At 43.9% G+C, this 18,803-nt stretch overlaps 3 protein-coding genes across 8 annotated transcripts in view; 2 read left to right on the top strand and 1 right to left on the bottom strand.

Moving 5' to 3' along the window:
* Nucleotides 1–3,587, top strand: part of LOC125004035 (echinoderm microtubule-associated protein-like 6) — a 28,909-nt gene extending 25,322 nt beyond the window's left edge. For all 3 annotated transcript variants that reach the window (XM_047578364.1, XM_047578363.1, XM_047578362.1), the window contains 4 exons: nucleotides 98–201; nucleotides 1,560–1,713; nucleotides 1,803–1,903; nucleotides 2,805–3,587. In XM_047578364.1, the coding sequence (XP_047434320.1) occupies nucleotides 98–201; nucleotides 1,560–1,713; nucleotides 1,803–1,903; nucleotides 2,805–2,829 (384 nt within the window). In that variant the 3' untranslated portion in view covers nucleotides 2,830–3,587. The remainder of the gene's footprint in view (nucleotides 1–97; nucleotides 202–1,559; nucleotides 1,714–1,802; nucleotides 1,904–2,804) is intronic.
* A 1,833-nt stretch (nucleotides 3,588–5,420) lies between these two features.
* Nucleotides 5,421–13,459, top strand: mtif2 (mitochondrial translational initiation factor 2). 2 transcript variants are annotated; one of them, XM_047578394.1, is made up of 14 exons: nucleotides 5,421–5,548; nucleotides 6,505–6,665; nucleotides 6,939–7,050; nucleotides 7,130–7,301; nucleotides 7,383–7,543; nucleotides 8,301–8,477; nucleotides 8,881–9,020; nucleotides 9,102–9,226; nucleotides 10,551–10,755; nucleotides 11,179–11,431; nucleotides 11,500–11,640; nucleotides 11,723–11,887; nucleotides 12,127–12,267; nucleotides 13,128–13,459. In XM_047578394.1, the coding sequence occupies exons 2-14, from the start codon at nucleotides 6,507–6,509 to the stop codon at nucleotides 13,295–13,297; spliced, it is 2,121 nt and encodes a 706-aa protein (XP_047434350.1). In that variant the 5' UTR covers nucleotides 5,421–5,548; nucleotides 6,505–6,506; the 3' UTR covers nucleotides 13,298–13,459. The 2 variants fall into 2 exon arrangements, with proteins under 2 accessions (XP_047434350.1, XP_047434352.1); XM_047578396.1 differs by having other exon boundaries at nucleotides 5,438–5,556.
* On the bottom strand, nucleotides 13,191–18,376 carry sde2 (SDE2 telomere maintenance homolog (S. pombe)). Of its 3 annotated transcripts, none has more exons than XM_047578411.1 (9): nucleotides 18,213–18,370; nucleotides 17,568–17,685; nucleotides 17,308–17,419; nucleotides 16,269–16,438; nucleotides 15,590–15,728; nucleotides 14,433–14,579; nucleotides 14,032–14,341; nucleotides 13,576–13,778; nucleotides 13,191–13,336 (listed from the first exon to the last, which is right to left on the bottom strand). In XM_047578411.1, the coding sequence occupies exons 1-9, from the start codon at nucleotides 18,312–18,314 to the stop codon at nucleotides 13,294–13,296; spliced, it is 1,344 nt and encodes a 447-aa protein (XP_047434367.1). In that variant the 5' UTR covers nucleotides 18,315–18,370; the 3' UTR covers nucleotides 13,191–13,293. The 3 variants fall into 3 exon arrangements, with proteins under 3 accessions (XP_047434367.1, XP_047434368.1, XP_047434369.1); XM_047578412.1 differs by having other exon boundaries at nucleotides 13,576–13,775; XM_047578413.1 differs by lacking the exon at nucleotides 13,191–13,336 and having other exon boundaries at nucleotides 13,395–13,778; nucleotides 18,213–18,376.
* Between the last annotated feature and the right edge of the window lie 427 nt (nucleotides 18,377–18,803).

Genomic DNA, 18,803 nt, shown 5'->3' with positions numbered 1-18,803 from the left:
TAAAAAGATCTTCTCCTGAACGTTGAGGTTTGGTTTAGCCCCAGAGCTTCATTCAAAGTCTTCAGGAGGTGAATTAGTTCTCGTTGTTTTCCACCAGGTGTCCACCAGCACCTACACCCGTCAGGTGCATGAAGTTCCCTCGGGGAAAGTCGTCACAGATCCGATTGTCATTGAGAGGATCACCTGGGCGACCTGGACCAGGTGAGACCAACACCAACAACGGAGAAGGTGTTTACATCTGAGATCCTTTGTTGGAGACCACAGGTCCAAGGGGTCAGAGAACTCATGGTAATACAGTACTATACGTCCATGCAAAAACAAAACAAGCTGCAAAACTATCAGCAGCACTGGCAGCTGGAACTGATTGGCTTAATCAGTCTAGTTTGCACCTCAACACTAAAAGTACTGTTTGCGTGTTCTTCTCTCGTCCGTCAGCAGAGGGCGATCAACCATCTGTAATGGTTAATGGAGAGAGACTTGATGTAGTGGAAGAGTTCAATCTTGAAAGGGGTCTTTGATACAAACCTATCATTTAAAGCAGTGGTTCCCAACCTGGGGTCTGTGCCCCAGGAAGGGGGGTGCCACAGATCACAGGGGGTGCACTAAAAAAAAAAAATTAGAATTAAAAAAAATGGTTGAATACAGCTTTTCCTCTTCAAACCAACATCACCAGCCAATCAGACGTAGGGTGGGGGCGAGTCTTGGGAAACTTGGTTGACATGCACCTGCTGCTGCATTCAAGACAACTTCAAACTCAGAAATTACTGCTTCCAAAATAAAAACTAGGTCCTGCACATATTTAATATTCAGCAAACGACGACAATATAACAAACTTATTTTTTCTCCTCCGAGTTAACCTGTAACATGAATGCGAAATAAAAATCAGTGGGTCTGTCAGGCTAGCTAGACGCTACATATCTGTTCTTTTTAATAAAATTCTATCCATGGTCGGATGTTGAATCTTATTCCAGGTGTTACCTTCCTTGTTGCATCATTTGAGGTGAAGTCCAGTCAAACTATTAACAAACGTTTGGTCTTAGACATTTTGAAGGTTCACTTCCATCCATGCAGGTGAAAACATAAAGCTAAGAGGGCCTAAGCTAATTAACAATTCAGTGGCCCCCAGTTGAAGCACCAAAATCTGTTTGCGTACCCATCCCTATTGGGAACGCGTTATCAGGCTTGAGGAACCTACTGGAAGGTGTTGAGCACCATTAACGAAACATAAAGTAGAGTTCAGGGAACCCGTTGTAAATCCCAAACAACGTTCTGTGGGATCGAGGAACATTTCGTCTCCTTGGATCAGACTCGGAGAATTAACTGAAACCTCCGGTGAACCACCCGTGGAGGCTTAGAGACACTTAACCTCAGTGTGGAGCCTTAGGGAACCAAGCGTAGGTTCTGGTGAATATACTGTGGAGAACTGTACTGAGAACTGACACCGAAGGAACTACCTGGAGAACTGCAGGGCAGAGGGAACTAAATAAACACATAGTGATGTAATGTTAAGCCTGTTGTAGGTTTTGAAGACCCGTCTGCGTCTGCTTTGGTTTCCATAGCATCCTGGGCGACGAGGTTCTCGGCGTTTGGCCTCGTAACGCAGAGAAGGCCGACGTTAACTGTGCTTGTGTTTCTCACGCCGGCCTCAACCTGGTGACCGGAGACGACTTCGGCCTCGTCAAGCTGTTTGACTTCCCCTGCTCCGAGAAGTTTGTGAGTGACCACCTTTGTGACGATAAATGAGTTTTCAGACGTCTGAGCCGCTGGTTGAGGTGAGATAAACATCCCTCTGATCTTTTCAGGCCAAACACAAGCGCTACTTCGGTCACTCCGCTCACGTCACCAACATCCGCTTCTCCTGCGACGATAAATACGTCATCAGCGCCGGCGGCAGCGACTGCAGGTGAGACTCATTCTTTGTATCTTAATATCATTGTGTTGTACTTCCTGTATCTACCCGTAGGGGGCGCTGATAATCCAGACTCTTGAAGTAATGATCCAAAGAAATAAAGCTTCCTTCAGTGCAGGAGTGATGTTCGATAACTTTCTGATCCTATACCGAGCAATACTCAGGCTGGTATCGGCGATACCAATCTGATACTGATACTTTGTGCAAATACAGCCTAATGTATCTGGTAAACCTAAAAAGTGCATTTACAATCATAGTGTCATAAAGAATACAAGACAATGGAATAATGTATTTATTTACTTTAAATTTGTTAGAATACGTAGTCGAGTTAATACAACAACAGAAACACCAAACCTACATTTTAAAATGTTAATTTCACAGTTGAAGCAAATTAGACTGATTGAAAATAATGACATATATATTTTATTTATTATCTGTCTTTTCTAGTAAATATTTCTCTAAGTTTCTAAATGACTGAAGTCAAAAGTGTCAAAAGTATCGATATTTTTATTTGCAATTCAATTTTAGAGCATAAAGATCTGGTATCGGAGTATCGATATTTCAGTATCGAAAATAAAACAATTTCTCTTAACATTGTAAAAATGGGTCAGGGGTTGTAAACAAAAAGGGTGGAAAAAAATAAATATGCCACTTATGTGCTGTGGAAATGACGTAAAGTAAATTTATAAACCAAATAGGAGTAAAAATAAAAGGAAAAGAAAGAAACTTTGACCTGGAGACTGATGAAGAACTTACTAAAACCTGCATAAGGTGTTCAGGTCGTTGTTGTAAATAAACCAGAACTTTTCTGACCAGTGAATCGTTGCTGTGTCGAGGGCTCAGACTATCTCCTGGATTTTCTCTCATTCTATTGTTTTTTTTTTTTTTTTTCCAGTCTGTTTGTGTGGAAATGTCAGTGAGTCCTCTCCTCCTCCTCCTCTTCTCTGATGGACTCCTTGGGGATCGAACCTGTGACATCGACTCTTTTTATTTATTTATTTATTTTTTTTACTGTGATCAAGTCCTCGGTTTCTATTTCCTGTGTTTAGCCGTAGCTGTGTGATGTAGCGTAGCTAGCGTCAGGACGTGCCTTCTCACAGACTCTGACCAAACATTTGATACGACTTTATCTCGTGGTGCTAACGTGGTCACTTAGGGCTCTTACAGGCGTCATGTTGTTGTGTCGGTTTAAAAAACAGAAAGATGGATCTACTTCTGATCCCAGAAATAATAAATCAATAGAAAATAGCTTGTTTAAATAATAATAATAATAAAAAAGACCTTCTACCTCAGAGTGAATAAAAGAAGATGTGTGAAGGTAGAAACTAGATATTTAACTAGATATGTTTCTGTTTGTGTTGATTCGTCTTACGGCCACATGGTGGCGCTGTGTGCTCGGATTTAAAGGGAAAAATTGAAAACATGAGACCTGGTCGCTAGTCAACGCGTTTCATGTAGCGTTCAACGGTTCTTTAAAGAAAACTCTTTTTATTTTTAAGGGTATTTCAGGTGTTTTACTTCCTTTAGCGTCCGGAGGACGTGAAAAGTTTAAAGTCAGCATGTGGACAAGAACATCCAGATTTAAAAAAAACAAAAAATGCTGAACGTATATTTGGAATTTTAAATAAAATATAAAATGAAAGCACAAACCTTTTGTACTGTGCTACAATGACCAGAATCCTGTCTCGTCTTTCTTATTTCTTCAGGAACATTCATTCACCTTTAACTGAAGCTAATGGGAGCGTCTACGCTAATTAAAACCAACATTATTATCCGTCATGTTTAGGCAGCAGTTTGATACCTTACTTCCTCACAAATAGCATTAGCATCACTCTACAAGTAAATATCGAAACAACGTTTCCCCTCTGACTGACTCTGAAATGTTTGTAGAGATAAAATAAACCAGAACAGATTACCCTAGTTTAGCACAAACACTGAAAGGGAGGGGAAACTGCTAGCCTAGTTTAACACAAGAACAAAAAAAAGGAGGGAGAATCTTTTAGCGTAGCTTAACACAAACACTGGAAGGGGAAACTGTTGACCTAGCATAGCCCAAAGACTGAAAACTGGGCAAACCTTTAACCTAGCTCAGCACAAACACTCGAAAGGGAAACTGTTAGCCTGGCTTAGCATAGCTCAAAGACTGAAAGGAGAAAGTTTTAGCTCATTTAGCTTAGCACAAGAACAAAAAAACAAAACAAAAACAAAACAAAACAAAAAAAAAAACAGGGCAAACTTTTTGGTCTAGCTTAGCACAAACACTGGAAGGATAAACTGTTAGCTTAGCATAGCCCAAAGACTAGAAGCAGGGGAAACAGTTAGCATAGCATGGCACGGTACAAAGTCTGGAAGGAGGGGAAACTGTTAGCCTAGCTTAGCACGAAGATTAGAAGTCTGGAATCAGAAGGAAACTAGTTGAATATTGAGTCGGTATCTTTTTGTCTCTTTAGTCTCACCTGACCAGGTAAACATGTGACATTTGTTGTGGTTACAGAGTTAAAATAATAATAATAACAGAAAACATTAAAACTCAAGTTTCAAGGTTTTAGAACTTTTATGAGTTAATGCTTAAAAATGGGAACGTTGGTGGGTTTTTAGAGAGGAGCAGAGTATTTGTGCGCGTAGGAGGTTTATATTAACAATTATACACTCACTTAGACACACAAACATACTGGTTTACATAATAAGTACACATAAAAAGAAAGATTTAGAAGATCTAGTCCAGGTGAAACCCACAAATCCTCTCCTCAGCTTCACCAGAATTTTCTATAACAACAACATTAAAACCTTATTGTTCAACATTGTGTCGTCTTTACTGGTTTATTTCACCTTTATTGTTTCATGCTAATGCTACGTGGAAGGCTGGCCAGCAGGTGTCGCCATGTTTAATCATTACTGTGAAACATTTCATCACAACTGTGTCATATCGATTGTGTGGTTCATGGCATTAACCCCTAATAATTACTTACTGAGTCCAGTGGAATCTAGTTTATCTGCAAAGTCTCTGACATCCTCGTTAGTTTATACATGTTTTATATCTGATCTTGACAATAAGGGATGAAGATGGTGGATGTGATTTCATCTTCTGCAGATCAAAACGTTCATGGATCCACTTTGAGCCATATATTATAGAGCGAGTATATTATAGTATAATAGTCTCTCTATTATTTAGTTTAGAAGCTAAGTTAACAACTTTATGGTTATAGGTACAGATGGTAAAGGAGGTGAACATAGAAATATTTAAAAGGAAATAGTGACTTAAAATGTCTGAATACATAGATCTTCACTCTACAACACCTCCCTGTGAGGAACGTGATTATATATCTAGTTTAATTGTTATTATTATTTACTATTATTGTTATTATTGTTAGTTGTAGTAGAAATAGTAGTAATATCAGTATTATGTTGTCATTATATGTTATTATTCTATTCGTTGTAATGAAACTACTGGACGCTTTCGTGGCCCGTTTTGTCCTCCGGGCCACCAGGGGGCGCACCTCCCTCCACTGCGCCTCCTCCTCCTCCTCCCCGGACCCGGCGGACTCACTGTCATGGCGGCGCCCTGCAGGAGGATCATCTCACGGTGAAACGCGACTCAAAACAGTTTCTCCAAGATGAGCTGAGAGGAAAGAGGAGAAGGTAGAGAAGTGAGAGAACCACCAGAACGAACCGAACCAGGGATCAGAGAGACTTCCTGTCCCTCTGATCCCTGGTTCGGTTATTAACGTCTTAGCATGTTTAGCATTCATGTAGTTATGTCAAAGTCACGTGACTGTTCCTTATAATGGATAAAAAAAAAAAGGTCAAACACTTCAGGTCGAGATCATTCTCTGCGCTGTTGTTTCAATAAGAAGTCACAGGTTTATTTCCGTCCATTCATTTTTTCTATAAGATCTTGTGTCGATGATTTAAGAGTCTTACCCAAAGATTCTCTGTGGGGTTCAGGTCTGGACTGATCTGAATTGAATGATCTGGTCTCATGCTCCCTGATCATCTTTCATTATTTGAGCCCCATGAATCCTGGAATATGGCATCAGGGGAGAAAACCTCCACGGATGGAATAACCTGGTCATTCAGTATATTCAGGCATCAGCTGACCTCAGTCTTTGGGCAGAATGTTGCTGAACCTGGACCTGAGCTCCTGCACCAACCCCAGATCATAGCGCTGCCCCCACAGGCTGGTACAGTAAACACTAGACATGATGGGGGGCATCGCTTCATCTGCATCTCTTCTTACCCTGATGCCCCATCGTGATGGTTCCCCACCATCCTTCCAGTTTTTAAATAATGCAGCGTTGGACGGTTCTTAACACAGTTTTAGTAGTTTCTACTTCAGTCTCCTTAGATGTTTTCTCTGCTTGATGCAACCAATGATTTGAAACATCTTTTCCATGACGTTGTTTAAGGAATGAGAAGCTGCTCATTGCATTAGTTGAGGTTAAATAACTTGTTGCCAGCTGAAAGATAATCACTATTGGATAATGCAGTAATTATCCAATAGGAGGCTCCAACGTATTTAATATTGTTATTCAGAGCATTAAACACAGGAAGAGGATTATCAGGAACCGGAAACAGTTCACCTGTCTCCCCTGCAGGTATGTATGTGATGTCATCAGTGATGCGGGCGGCCCGAGGGCTCGTCCACGTTGAGCCCTTCCTGCTCAGCAACTTCCTGTCCCCTCCCTCCCTGTGTCCTGCGCGGAGCTCCGCCCCCTTGCTCGCCTCTCTACAGAACAGGAGGTTCGCCTCGAAACAGGTGAGTGTCCCGTGTCAAATCACATACCTGGACACGTCAGGCGTTGAACCCTGCCCTCCACTGGACATTTACTATAAGTTTACATGCTAATTGTTAGCTGCTGGAGCTTTAGATCCTGACAGCATTTTTTTAACCCCAAAATCTGTGGGGTTTGTTTTATTTTATTGAGCTATTTAGGTAGTCAACAAACAAACTTGTAGAACCTGACACATGAATTTGAGATTTTTGTTAATCATAATAATTTATGGAGGTAAATTAACATTGTGTCTACAGGGCAAAGGTCAAAAGACGCCAAAGGTCAAACCCAAGGTGGACAAACAGGAAGTGGAGATCCGACAGGGGATGACGGCGGCGGCTCTTGCTGAGGCCATGGACAAAGACTTCGGTACAAAGAATGGTGACGTTCAGTAAAGTTTTATTCTTGGATGTCGAGCCGAATAATAAAGTTTTCTGTTGTTTTTCAGATCATGTGTTGGAGGCTCTGCTGAACACCTCGGTGGACGTGGACTATCTGGAACCGGACTCGATTCTGGAGGAGCGTTGGATTAAGGAGGTGGTGACCAGATCAGGGATGAAGTTCAAATGGGCCAAACTAAGCACGAGCAAAGAGAGACCCAACAGAGACGTCCACAGGAGGTAACAGGAAGTCTGTTCAGATCAGACCACCACAATAAAAGAACTAAATAGACTCTGATGTCTGACCTTTGACCCTGACAGACCCCCGGCTGACCCGTCCCTTCTGGTGCCTCGGCCCCCGGTGGTCACCATCATGGGTCATGTGGACCATGGTAAAACCACCCTGCTGGACAGTCTGAGGAAGAGCCAGATCGTTTCCACCGAGGCCGGAGGGATCACACAGCACATTGGAGCCTTTCTGGGTAAATGCTAGGTAGCTAGGAGGCTAGGGGGGCTACTGTTATCTGGTAAGATAGGAAGCTAAGAGGGGTTACTTTTAGTTGGGGGGCTAGGAAGCTAAGATGTGCTACTCTTAGTGTTGAAGCCGGGAAATTAGGAGGGGCTACTGTTAGCTGGGAAGCTGGGAGGAGCTACTCTTAGCTGGGAAGCTAGGAAGTTACGAGGGTCTACTGTAAGCTGGGAGGCTAGGAGGGACTTTTGTCAGACCGGAGGCTAGGTAGCTAGGAGGAGCTATTCCTCAATGGGAAGCTAGGAGAGGCTAGTTGGGAAGCTAGGAAGCTGAGAGGAGCTACTCTTAGCTGGTAGGCTTGGAAGCAAGTGGGGGCTACTGTTAACTGGGAAGCTGAGAAGGGCTACTGTCAACAGGAAGCTAAGGGGCAAGGAGGACCTACTTTTGGCTGGGAAGCTAGGAAGCTAGGAGAGGCTAGTTGGGAAGCTAAGAGGAGCTACTCTTAGCTGGGAAACTAGGAAGCTAGGAGGGGCTACTGTTAGCTGGGAGGGGCTCCTTTTGGCTGTGAAGCTAGGAGATGCTCGTTGGGAAGCTAAAAGGAGCTACTCTTAGCTTGGAAGCTAGGACAGGCTAGTTGGGAAGCTAAGAAGAGCTACTCTTAGCTGGGAAGTTAGGAGGGGCTACTGTTGGCTCAGAGGCTAGGAAGAGCAGAGAAAGCAACGGGAAATGAGTTTTATGGTTTTAAGGTTCATGTGGGTCTTGTCTTCTAGTCCAGCTGCCTACAGGTGAGAGGATCACCTTCCTGGACACCCCGGGCCATGCCGCCTTCTCCTCCATGAGGGCCCGCGGAGCCGACGCCACCGACATCGTCATCCTGGTGGTGGCGGCCGATGACGGCGTCATGAACCAGACGGTGGAGTCCATCCAGCACGCCAAGAGGGCCAAAGGTAGGAACCCGAACACCTGAGTCTGTGTTACCTGAGGTCAGACATTTTTCTTCTGTTTATTTCATTTCTTCTGTTTATTGAGCATCAACAACATGGTACATAGACACACACATAAGACTCAAAATGCTTATGTTTATACAATATTATAATTTAGCATTTGTGCCAAGTCTGGCACATTTACACTGATGCCTAATGCACCACTGTTAATTAATGTGCATTGTCCCAAGTCATAAATAAATAATGAATTCAATATTCTGGTTACACTAGATTAGTTTGTACAGTCAACATACAATAATAAATCTATGCAACATTTATTGAGAAGAATAAATAGGTATTAGTACGTCTTTGCCTTGTTTTTTTTTTTGTTTTTTTTCTAATACCCCCCGTTTCTCTTCTGTCTCAGTCCCGATTATCGTAGCCATCAATAAGTGCGACAAACCTCAGGCTGACGCCCAGAGAGTCAAACAGGAGCTTCTTGCCCACGACGTGGTGTGTGAGGAGTTTGGAGGAGACGTCCAGGCCATTCACGTCTCTGCCCTGAAGGTTCACACCCTCAAACCCGCTACCGTCCACCCCAGCCACCTGAATCTAGCTCGCAAATACTGAAACTGGTTTTGTTTCTAGGGCGACAACCTGCTGGCGCTGGCCGAAGCCACGGTGGCGTTGTCTGAGGTTCTGGAGCTGAAGGCGGAACCCAGCGGTGCCGTAGAAGGACTCGTCATCGAGAGCCGCACTGACAAAGGCAAAGGGTGAGTCACCAATGTAACCCTGGTTCTATGAGACAGGATGTAACCCTGCTTCTATGAGAGAGGACGTAACCCTATGAGAGAGGATGTAACCCTGCTTCTATGAGAGAGGACGTAATCCCAGTTTACATGGAACATGACGTAACCCTGGCTCTTTGAGACAGGATGTAACCACGGTTCCATGAAACATGACGTTACCCTGGTTCTATGAGACAGGACGTAACCCTGGTTCTATGAGACAGGACGTAAGCCTGGTCCTATGGGTTAAGATGTAACCTTGGGTGTGTGAGACAGGATGTAACCCCGGTTCTATAAGAGACAATGTAACTCCAGTTCTATGAGACAAGATGTAATCCTGGTTCTATGAGACAGGATACAATCCTGGTTGTCTGAGACAGGATTTAACCCCGGTTCTATGATACAAGATGTGACCCTGTTTCCGTGAGACAGGATCTAACTATGGTGCCACAAGACGGGATGAAAGAAAAGATGTAACCCTGGTTCCATGAGACAGAATGTAACCAAGGTTCTATGAGAGAGAACCATGGTTCTGTAACTAGTGATGGAGAAACCGAAGCTTTCTGAAACACTGAATCAATCTGAAGCAATTGTGTTGAAGTGGTTTAGTGTTTCGAAGCATTTGAAACAATTAAACAAAGGATCTACAGTATGACCATTTTGAAATGCTTGATTTATATTCTTTCAATAAATAATATGCTTGTGTGGTTGCGCCTTCATATAATACTATATATTTTAGATGCTTTTGGGTGATTGATAGAAATACAAAATAACAAGTGAAATGCTTTTGCAACTAGGGAGTGTGGTGTCAATGGTTGTATAAAATACTTGATTCTCCATATTTGTGCTTTGTATGTATGTATGTAGGTATATAAGTCAGTAAATGTATAATGTGTGATTGCCTATGTGCCAGCGTAAGTATGTAAGTTAATCTAATGTTATACTACTTGTACCTAAAATCTCACTCTCCCTCCTTCTAAATTGATGACATATGCAAAACTTTCTTCTGAAAAACCTACAACATTTTTAGGAATTGTGACTATTTATATAGATTGTGAGATTGAAAACCCCGCCCTGAATTTAGTATGCCGATACGCGTGTGATGTAATGAAGCTTCATTTCGCTTCATTTGAGGAGTCACGTGATTTTTCACTCTATGAATCGAGGCATCGAACCCTCTTGTCGCAATACTTCTGCTTTGAAAGCCCGACACTGTGTCGACCGTCTGCTTCTAGCGTAACATCTCTATCTGTAACAACCTCAACCTCTAAACTAACAGAACCCAGTCTGACCTGTGGTATCTCCTCAGGCCTGTAACGACAGCCATCGTCCAGCGGGGGACGCTGAAGCGTGGCTGCGTCCTGGTCGCAGGTAAATGTTGGGGCAAAGTCCGGTTCATGTTTGACGAGAACGGCCGAGCGTTGCAGGAGGCTGGACCTAGCACTGCGGTGGAGGTGGTCGGCTGGAAGGAGCTGCCGTCTGCTGGGGAGACCATCCTGGAGGTGGAGTCTGAGGTGAGGTCCACACAGCCGGTCCAGATCAGAACCAGATGTTTTGCCTTTGTTGTTAATTGTAGTTTCACTTGTTTAAAACTCTAAGAGAGAGGATGTAACCCTGGTTCTAAGAGAGAGGATGTAACCCTGGCTCTATGAGGATGTAGCCCTGGCTCTATGAGAGAGGATGTAACCCTGGTTCTATGAGAGAGGATGTAACCCCGGTTCTATGAAACAAGATGTAAACCTGGATCTATGAGACGGATATAACCCCGGTTCTATGAGAAAGGATAAAACCCTGATTCTATGAAACAAGATGTAACCCCGGATCTATGAGATGGGATGAAAGCCCGGCTCTATGAGAAAGGATGTAACCCTGGTTCTATGAGAGAGGATGTTATTCATAGTTTCCCTTGTTTAAAACTGAAATAAACTGAATTGCAGCAACAAGCGAGGGAGGTGGTGGACTGGAGAACCCATGAGGAGGAGCAGCTGAAGCTTCAGGAACATCAAAGCGCCATCGAGCTGAAGCAGAAGCTTCACCGGGAGGAGTACCTCCAAGAAAGGGAGCATCTGTCACACCTGAACTGGAGGCAGAGGAAGTTGGCTATCAGCCGGGCCAACAGGACCAAGTTCTCCATGAGATCCAATGAGAGGACGAACAGCGACAAGCCCAGCCTGCCGCTCATCATCAAAGGTATGAGCACCGCCAACCTCTGATTGGCTGTGACATCATCATCTCTACTGACCGACCTTTGACCCCAGGTGACGTGGACGGCTCGGTGGAGACCATCCTGAACATCCTGGACACTTATGACGCTGAGGAGCAGTGTCAGCTGGACGTGGTCCACTTTGGTATTGGAGACATCTCGGAGAACGACGTCAACATGGCGGAAACGTTTGGAGGTAGGAGGTAGGACGTGTCCTAGGGCTCCATCAATCACAGACCTGCAGATTAAAACAGACGCTGTTTCTTCCTCATGTCCAGGTTCCATCTACGGCTTCAACGTGGCGGCGAGCCGGTCTATCGAGCAGCTGGCGGCGAAGCACGGCGTTCCGCTGCGACTTAACAACGTCATCTACAAAATGTTCGATCAGCTGAAGGATGAGTTGAGCAGTAAACTCCCGGTACTCGTCTCTGAGGACGTCGTCGGTGAGTCCACATATGTAGACTGTCAATCAAGATGTTTGACCTGTAGTGGTGGGAGGGGTGGAGTAACGTAAAGGCCCCGCCTCCCGCTCCATATGCGCACACTTCCTGTAGCCCAGCTGCCATTTTGACTGAGCCCTCTGATTGTTTTGGCTCTTTAATTGGTTGGATACAACCAGAATAGAACCAGGACCAGAACCGGATGACGGCCTCTCGTAAACATGTTTTTTCCCTCGGTGTAGGTGAGGCGACGGTTCTCGCCATGTTTCACGTCACTGTGGGGAAGAAGAAGGTTCCTGTGGCCGGCTGCAGGGTTCAGAAAGGCAAGCTGGAACGACGCCTCAAGTTCCGATTGATCCGAGGACAGGAAACCATCTGGGAGGGTGAGTGGGACCGGATCACAACCAGGTCCATGGTTTACACTTCCAGCTGATTCATCTAATAGTAATATATACGTCTATAGAGATCTGTCTGTCTATCTGATCACATGACCGGTCGACAAAGGTCGTTTTCCGTTACCTCAGATACCTAAACATTTTCACGGTCTCGTGAGGTGGTTTTTCAGAGGTATCAATATAAAAGTTTATCGTAAAGGTACAATGGTACAACACTTTTTTTTTCGCATTTCCTCGTCCCTGGAGATGACGCAGGAGGTCATGTGACGAGTTCATTCCTTAAACTGATGATAAGTTCAGATAATTATGAGATATCGCAAGATGAGACTTCAGTGTACAAAGAGCACATCGACATTTCAGAAATATCTCTTCTAGTTTACGAAAAACGGTAATGGGAACTTAGTGTGTTCAAGATGTAACCCTAGTTCTATGAGACAGGACGTAACCCTGGTTCTTGTAACACTTTCAAGCATCAACATTGATTCTCAGAATGAAGACGCAACCACTTCAGACTGACTTTGTTGTTTTTTTGTTGAGATGTGTGAATTATTTGGAAGTTCATGGCTGCTATAGTTGCAGATGACCACTAGTTGTCACTGGTAGTTTCTGACTTTGAGTCTTGAATTCTTTCATAGGTTCAGTCATGGAGAACATAGATATGAACATAGAAGTCTAGTACAGTCTTAGAGGGGAATAGACTTTCAGCGTGGAACCCTAACTCTTATTTAAAAACACAACCTGCTGTGTCATTCAGTTTATTTATTTTTTACCACTTACAGCCAGTTTAACTAAGTTCTTTTAAAATGTTCCTGTATCATTGTGTCAGCGTTCTCCTGTGGTTCCTGCAGGTTCTCTGGTGGCGTTGAAGCACCACAAGGATGACGTCCCCATGGTGAGCATGGGGATGGAGTGCGGTCTGTCGGTGGACGGCGACGTCGACATCAGAACCGGCGACGTCATTGTTTGTTTCCAGGAGCAGGACTCTCCACAGGTCACTTCCTGGGACCCCGGGTTCTAACGTCCCATCATGCCTTGCTGCTCGGAGAACGAGCCAACACTGACAAAAGATCTGAATGTTTGTGATTTATTATTTCAGACAGAAACAAAGAGACATCTGAGTAAAAAGAACGTTTAATGTTTTGTTTCAGAAACATTTTAATAAAGAATCAAATAGTCCTGATTTCCGATTGGACAGAACTTTACATTAAACAAACACGTTGCAGTGAAGGAACCAAAGATCTGATCTTGTTCTAAAGCTGATAATTAATAAAACAAAGAAGAAGAAGCAGTGTTTACTTCTTCCTGCTCTTGGCTGGTTTGGCGAGCAGTGCCGGATCGATCTGATCTGGACTCAGTCCTCTGACGGAGAAGAGTCGGGCGGCGCGCTCAGATAATGTCCCCCCGCACTTCAACCCCCGAGACATGAGTTCCTCCTTTAGGACGTCCAGGCCCAGAGACTCCAGCTGGAGGACGGAGGACACCGAGGACAGATCCAGCTGCTGAAAAACAACAGGGGTCAATGAGTAGAACATCTGACACCAGGCTCTGTTTTATTTAATAAGAACCCAACGTCTTTAATGAGCCCAGAACAGGAACCACAACTTCTTCAAAGTCTCTGAAGACGTCTAGAACCACAAAGTCTAGAAGAGTTTAAACCTCTTCCTGTCAGACCTGAAACCAAAAGCTCCACGCCCTCTCAGGCCTGGTGGTACAATTTACTCTTTATTCAACCGAAGAAGATGAAATACAGACCTGCCGAGACGAACAGTTGGACTCTGAAGGTTTAGATGTTTGTGGAGGTTCCTGGTCCTCCCTCTTAGCTCCAGATGTTTGTGGAGGTTCCTGGTCCTCCCTCTTAGCTCCAGATGTTTGTGGAGGTTCCTGGTCCTCCCTCTTAGCTCCAGATGTTTGTGGAGGTTCCTGGTCCTCCCTCTCAACTCCAGATGTTTGTGGAGGTTCCTGGTCCTCCCTCTCAACTCCAGATGTTTGTGGAGGTTCCTGGTCCTTCCTCTGGGCTCCTGATGTTTGTTGAGGTTTGATGACTAGACCAGATGAAGTCGAGCTGTAATCAGACAGAGGAGACCATCAGTCCATCACAACGTTGATTTAAAGAACCAGAACAGAATTCAGATCCGGTTTCAGCCAGTCCTTACCTCCCACTCTGCTCCGCTCCCTCTCTCAGTTTCGCCGTGGTAACGACAGCCCCTCGGACGGATGAAGACATGGTCGGAGAGTCTTCGTCGTCCGTGTCCTCGCTCTCTGAGCTCAGCAACTCCTCCTCCAGGTCCTCCATCCCCGTCCTGTAGCCATGACGACAGAATCAGGCATCAGGCATCAGGTGAAGCGTTAATGAAACATTGGAGGCGTGGAGCAGACGGAACCAGGACACAGAGTCCACCGTTTTGGTTCCTAGACAGCGGCTTGGTGCAAGAAGAGCTAGCTCCGCCCACACACGAGACATGTTTATATGGGGGTTACCTTGGCAACCAGAGCCTGGGACATCCTCTAGAGACCAACTGTCCTCTACTAAGACATTAAACCACGGCTAGTTCATGTTTAACCCTCAGGCCTCATTTTAATTTACTCATAAATTAAACCGTAACATCACAGTCAATAATAAAGATGAGATTATAATGTAAGTTAATGGGACATTTATATAAATTATAATCTGACACTACACTAAAAATTAATAATGCAATCAAACCAATATTGTAGATAATCCTGGTTATGCCCAGAACTGATTTAAAAAAAAAATGCCCCACTAGTTTTATGGAAAATAGCAATTTTTTTATGTTTCATGTTTTGTTTTCTTTTCATAAAAAAAAACAACAAAAAAACAGGAGACCAAAGAGTTAAAATCCTCAACCTGAGGGTTTGTTGGTAGTTGTGTTGTGTAGTAGTGTTGTTTTAGGAGTTTTATGCCAGAAAAAAAATAATCAGTTCAGTTTTATAGCAGCTTTTTGGACATTTTTGTCTCAAAATGACTCAAAAGGGTAGTGATGTTTTTCCCACAGTGTTCTGTTGACTTATCAGAACTAATGTTTTGTGAGTAATTGTACCACGTGCATCAACACAGCCAAAATGATGAACAGATGAAGAGGAAAAATTTACGGAAATGGACCCACAGGTCCCTAATCTAACGATGCCTGAGGGTTCGGTTAGCTGCTTAAGGCTAATGCTACTGATGCTAATAGCATCTTGTGTAGTCACGTCCCTAATGATGCCTGAGGGTTCGGTTAGCGTCACGGTCAATGAATTTATTTTCCTACATTTATTTATTTCTTGGCTTTGAGTGAAAACAGGAACTGACCAGAAACCCGGAGCAGCAGCCGCCTCCATCACCGTCGTCTTCTTCTTCTTTGGTGGCACGGAGCTCTGGTCGTTGTTCGGCCTCTTGGTCGACGAGACGTCTCCGGCCTTGACCTGAGCGCTGGAGGACGCCTGCAGCCCTGAGACAAGAATCATCCAGCGTCAGTCCTCACATTTACCACAGTCTGTTCACCTCAGACTTCAGCTACAACACGGAGTAACGTCACCTGCACAAGTTGTCAGAAAGCTGGAACGTATCAGGGATGGTGACTGGCTGCAGCTGTTCACAATCCGTAATGGCACCAGTATCAATGAAATCTTATCGATGCCCATTCCTACCCAGAACCGGGCTGAACTGCTTATAGTTATGTTTCATAAAGAACTAAATGTGAATGAAACATGACGGCAATATTCAGGAAAAAATGTGGCATAAATTATTTATAATAAGTCTAGTTTTACTTGACTGATCAGTTTGAAGTTAGCGCTTTCTACTGAAGTTGAAACGAAGATTCAACGATGCTACGCCGTCTTAAACTGGCACCGACGCGCCCTTCGACTCCAGAGAATTACATTGGGATTATCAAATTTTAGACTTTTTAAGACTGCTCTTCTGCTCTGTGGTGAACTAAGAAGAAGGAACCTCTGAACGTGTGGATAAAGTGAAAGAGAAGAGGAGGAACCTTTGAGCACCGAGTCCTCCAGCCTCTCCGACAGGTCGTGACACTGCCGCTGGTACTCGGGGTCGGTGAACTGGTGCTTGGGCTCGGCCAGTTTCCTCTGGAGACGCTCCAGACGCCGCTGCTCCTTCTCGGCCTCGCGCTCCGCCTGCTTCTTCAGCCACTCCGCCATCCTGCACCAACCAACAACAACAACAACAACAAGCTTCACCAACATTCAACCGCTCAAGATTCAACCCACAACACTTATATTTTTTTTTTTCCAACTCATTGGAACCTGAATCTGTTTAATTCATGAGACAAACTTCACGTCTTCAAACCACCGGTTGATTGGACACTACAGACCTCTGGTTAATTGACTTAACAGCAGCAGGATCCGAAAGAAACAACAAACGTTTCCTAAAATATTCTTTCTTAGTTCTCAGATAAACTTGGAGGGAGAAAAGTTTTGGATCCTTCGTGTCTTCACTGAGTCGTCAGCGTATGTTGAAAACCCCTTTTTGAATCCTTTTTTGAAACAGGTGTAAAACTTATATGGAGAAGATGATGGTGTCTGTTGCCATGGCGACCATGCTACACAGAGTTACCACCATCAATTATTATCATTATTATTATTATAGCTTGAGTGACATCCAGGTGGTTACTGTGAGTTAACCTGGGTTCCATGATATCCAGATTATGGTGGTTACTAGGGGATAACCCTGGTTCTGTGAGGTCCAGATTACGGTGGTTACTATGGGGTAACCTGGGTTCTGTGATGTCCAGACCATGGAGGTTACATGGGGTAAACCGGGTTTCGTGATATCTAGATTATGGTGGTTACTATAGGGTGACCCGGGTTCCGTGATGTCCAGATTATGGTGGTTACTATGAGGTAACCCGGGTTCTGTGATGTCCAGATTATGGTGGTTACTGTGGGTTAACCCAGGCTCTGCGATGTCCAGATTGTGGTGGCTACTATGGGGTAACCCCGGTTCTGTTATGCCCAGATTATGATGGTTGCTGTGGGGTAACCCTGGTTCTGTGAGGAGCTCTCTCTTACTCTTTCTCATGGTTGACGTCTCGGAGTCGCCGTCCGCTCAGATCTCTGCAGGCCTCGCGATTCGTCGTCTTCTCAATCTGAGCGCCCAGAGCTCGCAGCATGGAGCCAAACCCTGAAACACACATTTCACCTTTAACTACTTGTTGCGAACACAGTGAGGAGGAGAGTACGGACTACAACTAAAGATAGCCACCACGACAGAATCTCTTTTAATGCTACAGAAATCTAAGTATAGGAGTAGTCTAATTCGTGGATCATACCTCCTTTCCCTCCACAGAGGCGGGGCTCCAGGTGATAGATGGCACCGTGCTGCAGAGGATCCTCCAGGTGTGAGAGTCTGCCATTTCTGATGACGTAGAAATCCTCAGCCGACGCTCTCTATAAACACATTAATGAGACAATAAAGATAATCTGACTTTGAGAGAAACCACTTACGTTACAATAAGAAAAGTATAAAACTTTATCCACCGAGGTGGAAAATTATCTTCAAATGCAATAACGCAGTGAAATAGCAGTTGATGTCACTATATATGGATTTGTTAACTTAGTTAGGAAAGCCATGGTTCAAGAATCATTTATTGTCATTATGTGTGTAACGTTACACAACGAAATTTGAGGTGGTAGCTCCAGGCTAAAGTTGTGCAAATATTAAACAAAGTAGAATAAGCACTACAAAATAAGAGAAATAAAAATAGGTTATTGTGACTTTAACTGCCTCTTTTATTATATAATTGATTACATTAAAGCTGCAACAACAACCTGCTGATCGTCTGTTTTACGTCTTGTTTGTGTTGTTAGCCCACATTAGCACATAAACCAACAGGAAGTTAAATCAAGAGCCGACAAAGACAAATGAAACTAGAACTTCTCTCCGTTTACCGACTCGGTCCAGTGTAAACTCTCACCTGGTGCTGGACGAAAAAGTCCAGAACGTCTCGGACCGAAGAACCGACCCGAAACGCCTGGTTCGTAAACCTGTAACCAGGAGCGCAAACAAACACCTCCATGTTGGCTCCTTCTTCTCTGGACCCCACAGTGCGCACGCGCGGCACTTCTTCCGCTCGTCTGACAGGATATGACGTCAACGTGTAACGTGACACAGTTTTATTATTTTTATTGATTTTATCAGGAAAATTTCGCATCAATGAATGTAAATTTCTGATTTTCGGGAAAAAAATAATTTCCATTATCAAGTTGTTTTTGATTTAGGTGGATTATTATTTTATTTGATTATTTTTTCACAGAAAATCATGAAGTCTGTCACACCAGGGTTTTGTTTTGGTTTTTCCTTCGTCTCTTATTGGTGCTGATGACCCACATTATTTTCAAAATGAATGACTTGGAATAACTGTCTATTGTTATTTGTACTTTTTAAGTTTTCGGAGGAAAAATGGTTTATTTTATTCCATTAATTATGTAATGTCCTTTTAAGCATTTTTAAGTAAGTACTGTTACGCAATACGTATTAATGTCTATGCTGTTACGTAGGAACCATA

Source organism: Mugil cephalus, chromosome 2 (genome assembly GCF_022458985.1).
Source record: "Mugil cephalus isolate CIBA_MC_2020 chromosome 2, CIBA_Mcephalus_1.1, whole genome shotgun sequence".
Taxonomy (NCBI): Eukaryota; Metazoa; Chordata; class Actinopteri; order Mugiliformes; family Mugilidae; genus Mugil; species Mugil cephalus.
The sequence above is the reverse complement of the archived record's forward strand: the minus strand, read 5'-3'. Positions and strand labels throughout refer to the sequence as shown.

Excerpts from the sequence above, each read along its gene's own strand:
- mtif2 (XM_047578394.1), top strand. The coding sequence starts at position 6,507 with ATGTATGTGATGTCATCAGTGATGCGGGCGGCCCGAGGGCTCGTCCAC. Across the intron at positions 8,478-8,880 it reads GCACGCCAAGAGGGCCAAAG|TCCCGATTATCGTAGCCATC; the intron begins GTAGGAACCCGA and ends CTTCTGTCTCAG. Across the intron at positions 12,268-13,127 it reads ACAGGAAACCATCTGGGAGG|GTTCTCTGGTGGCGTTGAAG; the intron begins GTGAGTGGGACC and ends TGGTTCCTGCAG.
- sde2 (XM_047578411.1), bottom strand. The coding sequence starts at position 18,314 with ATGGAGGTGTTTGTTTGCGCTCCTGGTTACAGGTTTACGAACCAGGCG. Across the intron at positions 17,420-17,567 it reads CCTCTGTGGAGGGAAAGGAG|GGTTTGGCTCCATGCTGCGA; the intron begins GTATGATCCACG and ends TGTGTGTTTCAG. Across the intron at positions 14,580-15,589 it reads GCTGCTGCTCCGGGTTTCTG|GACGGGGATGGAGGACCTGG; the intron begins GTCAGTTCCTGT and ends TCATGGCTACAG.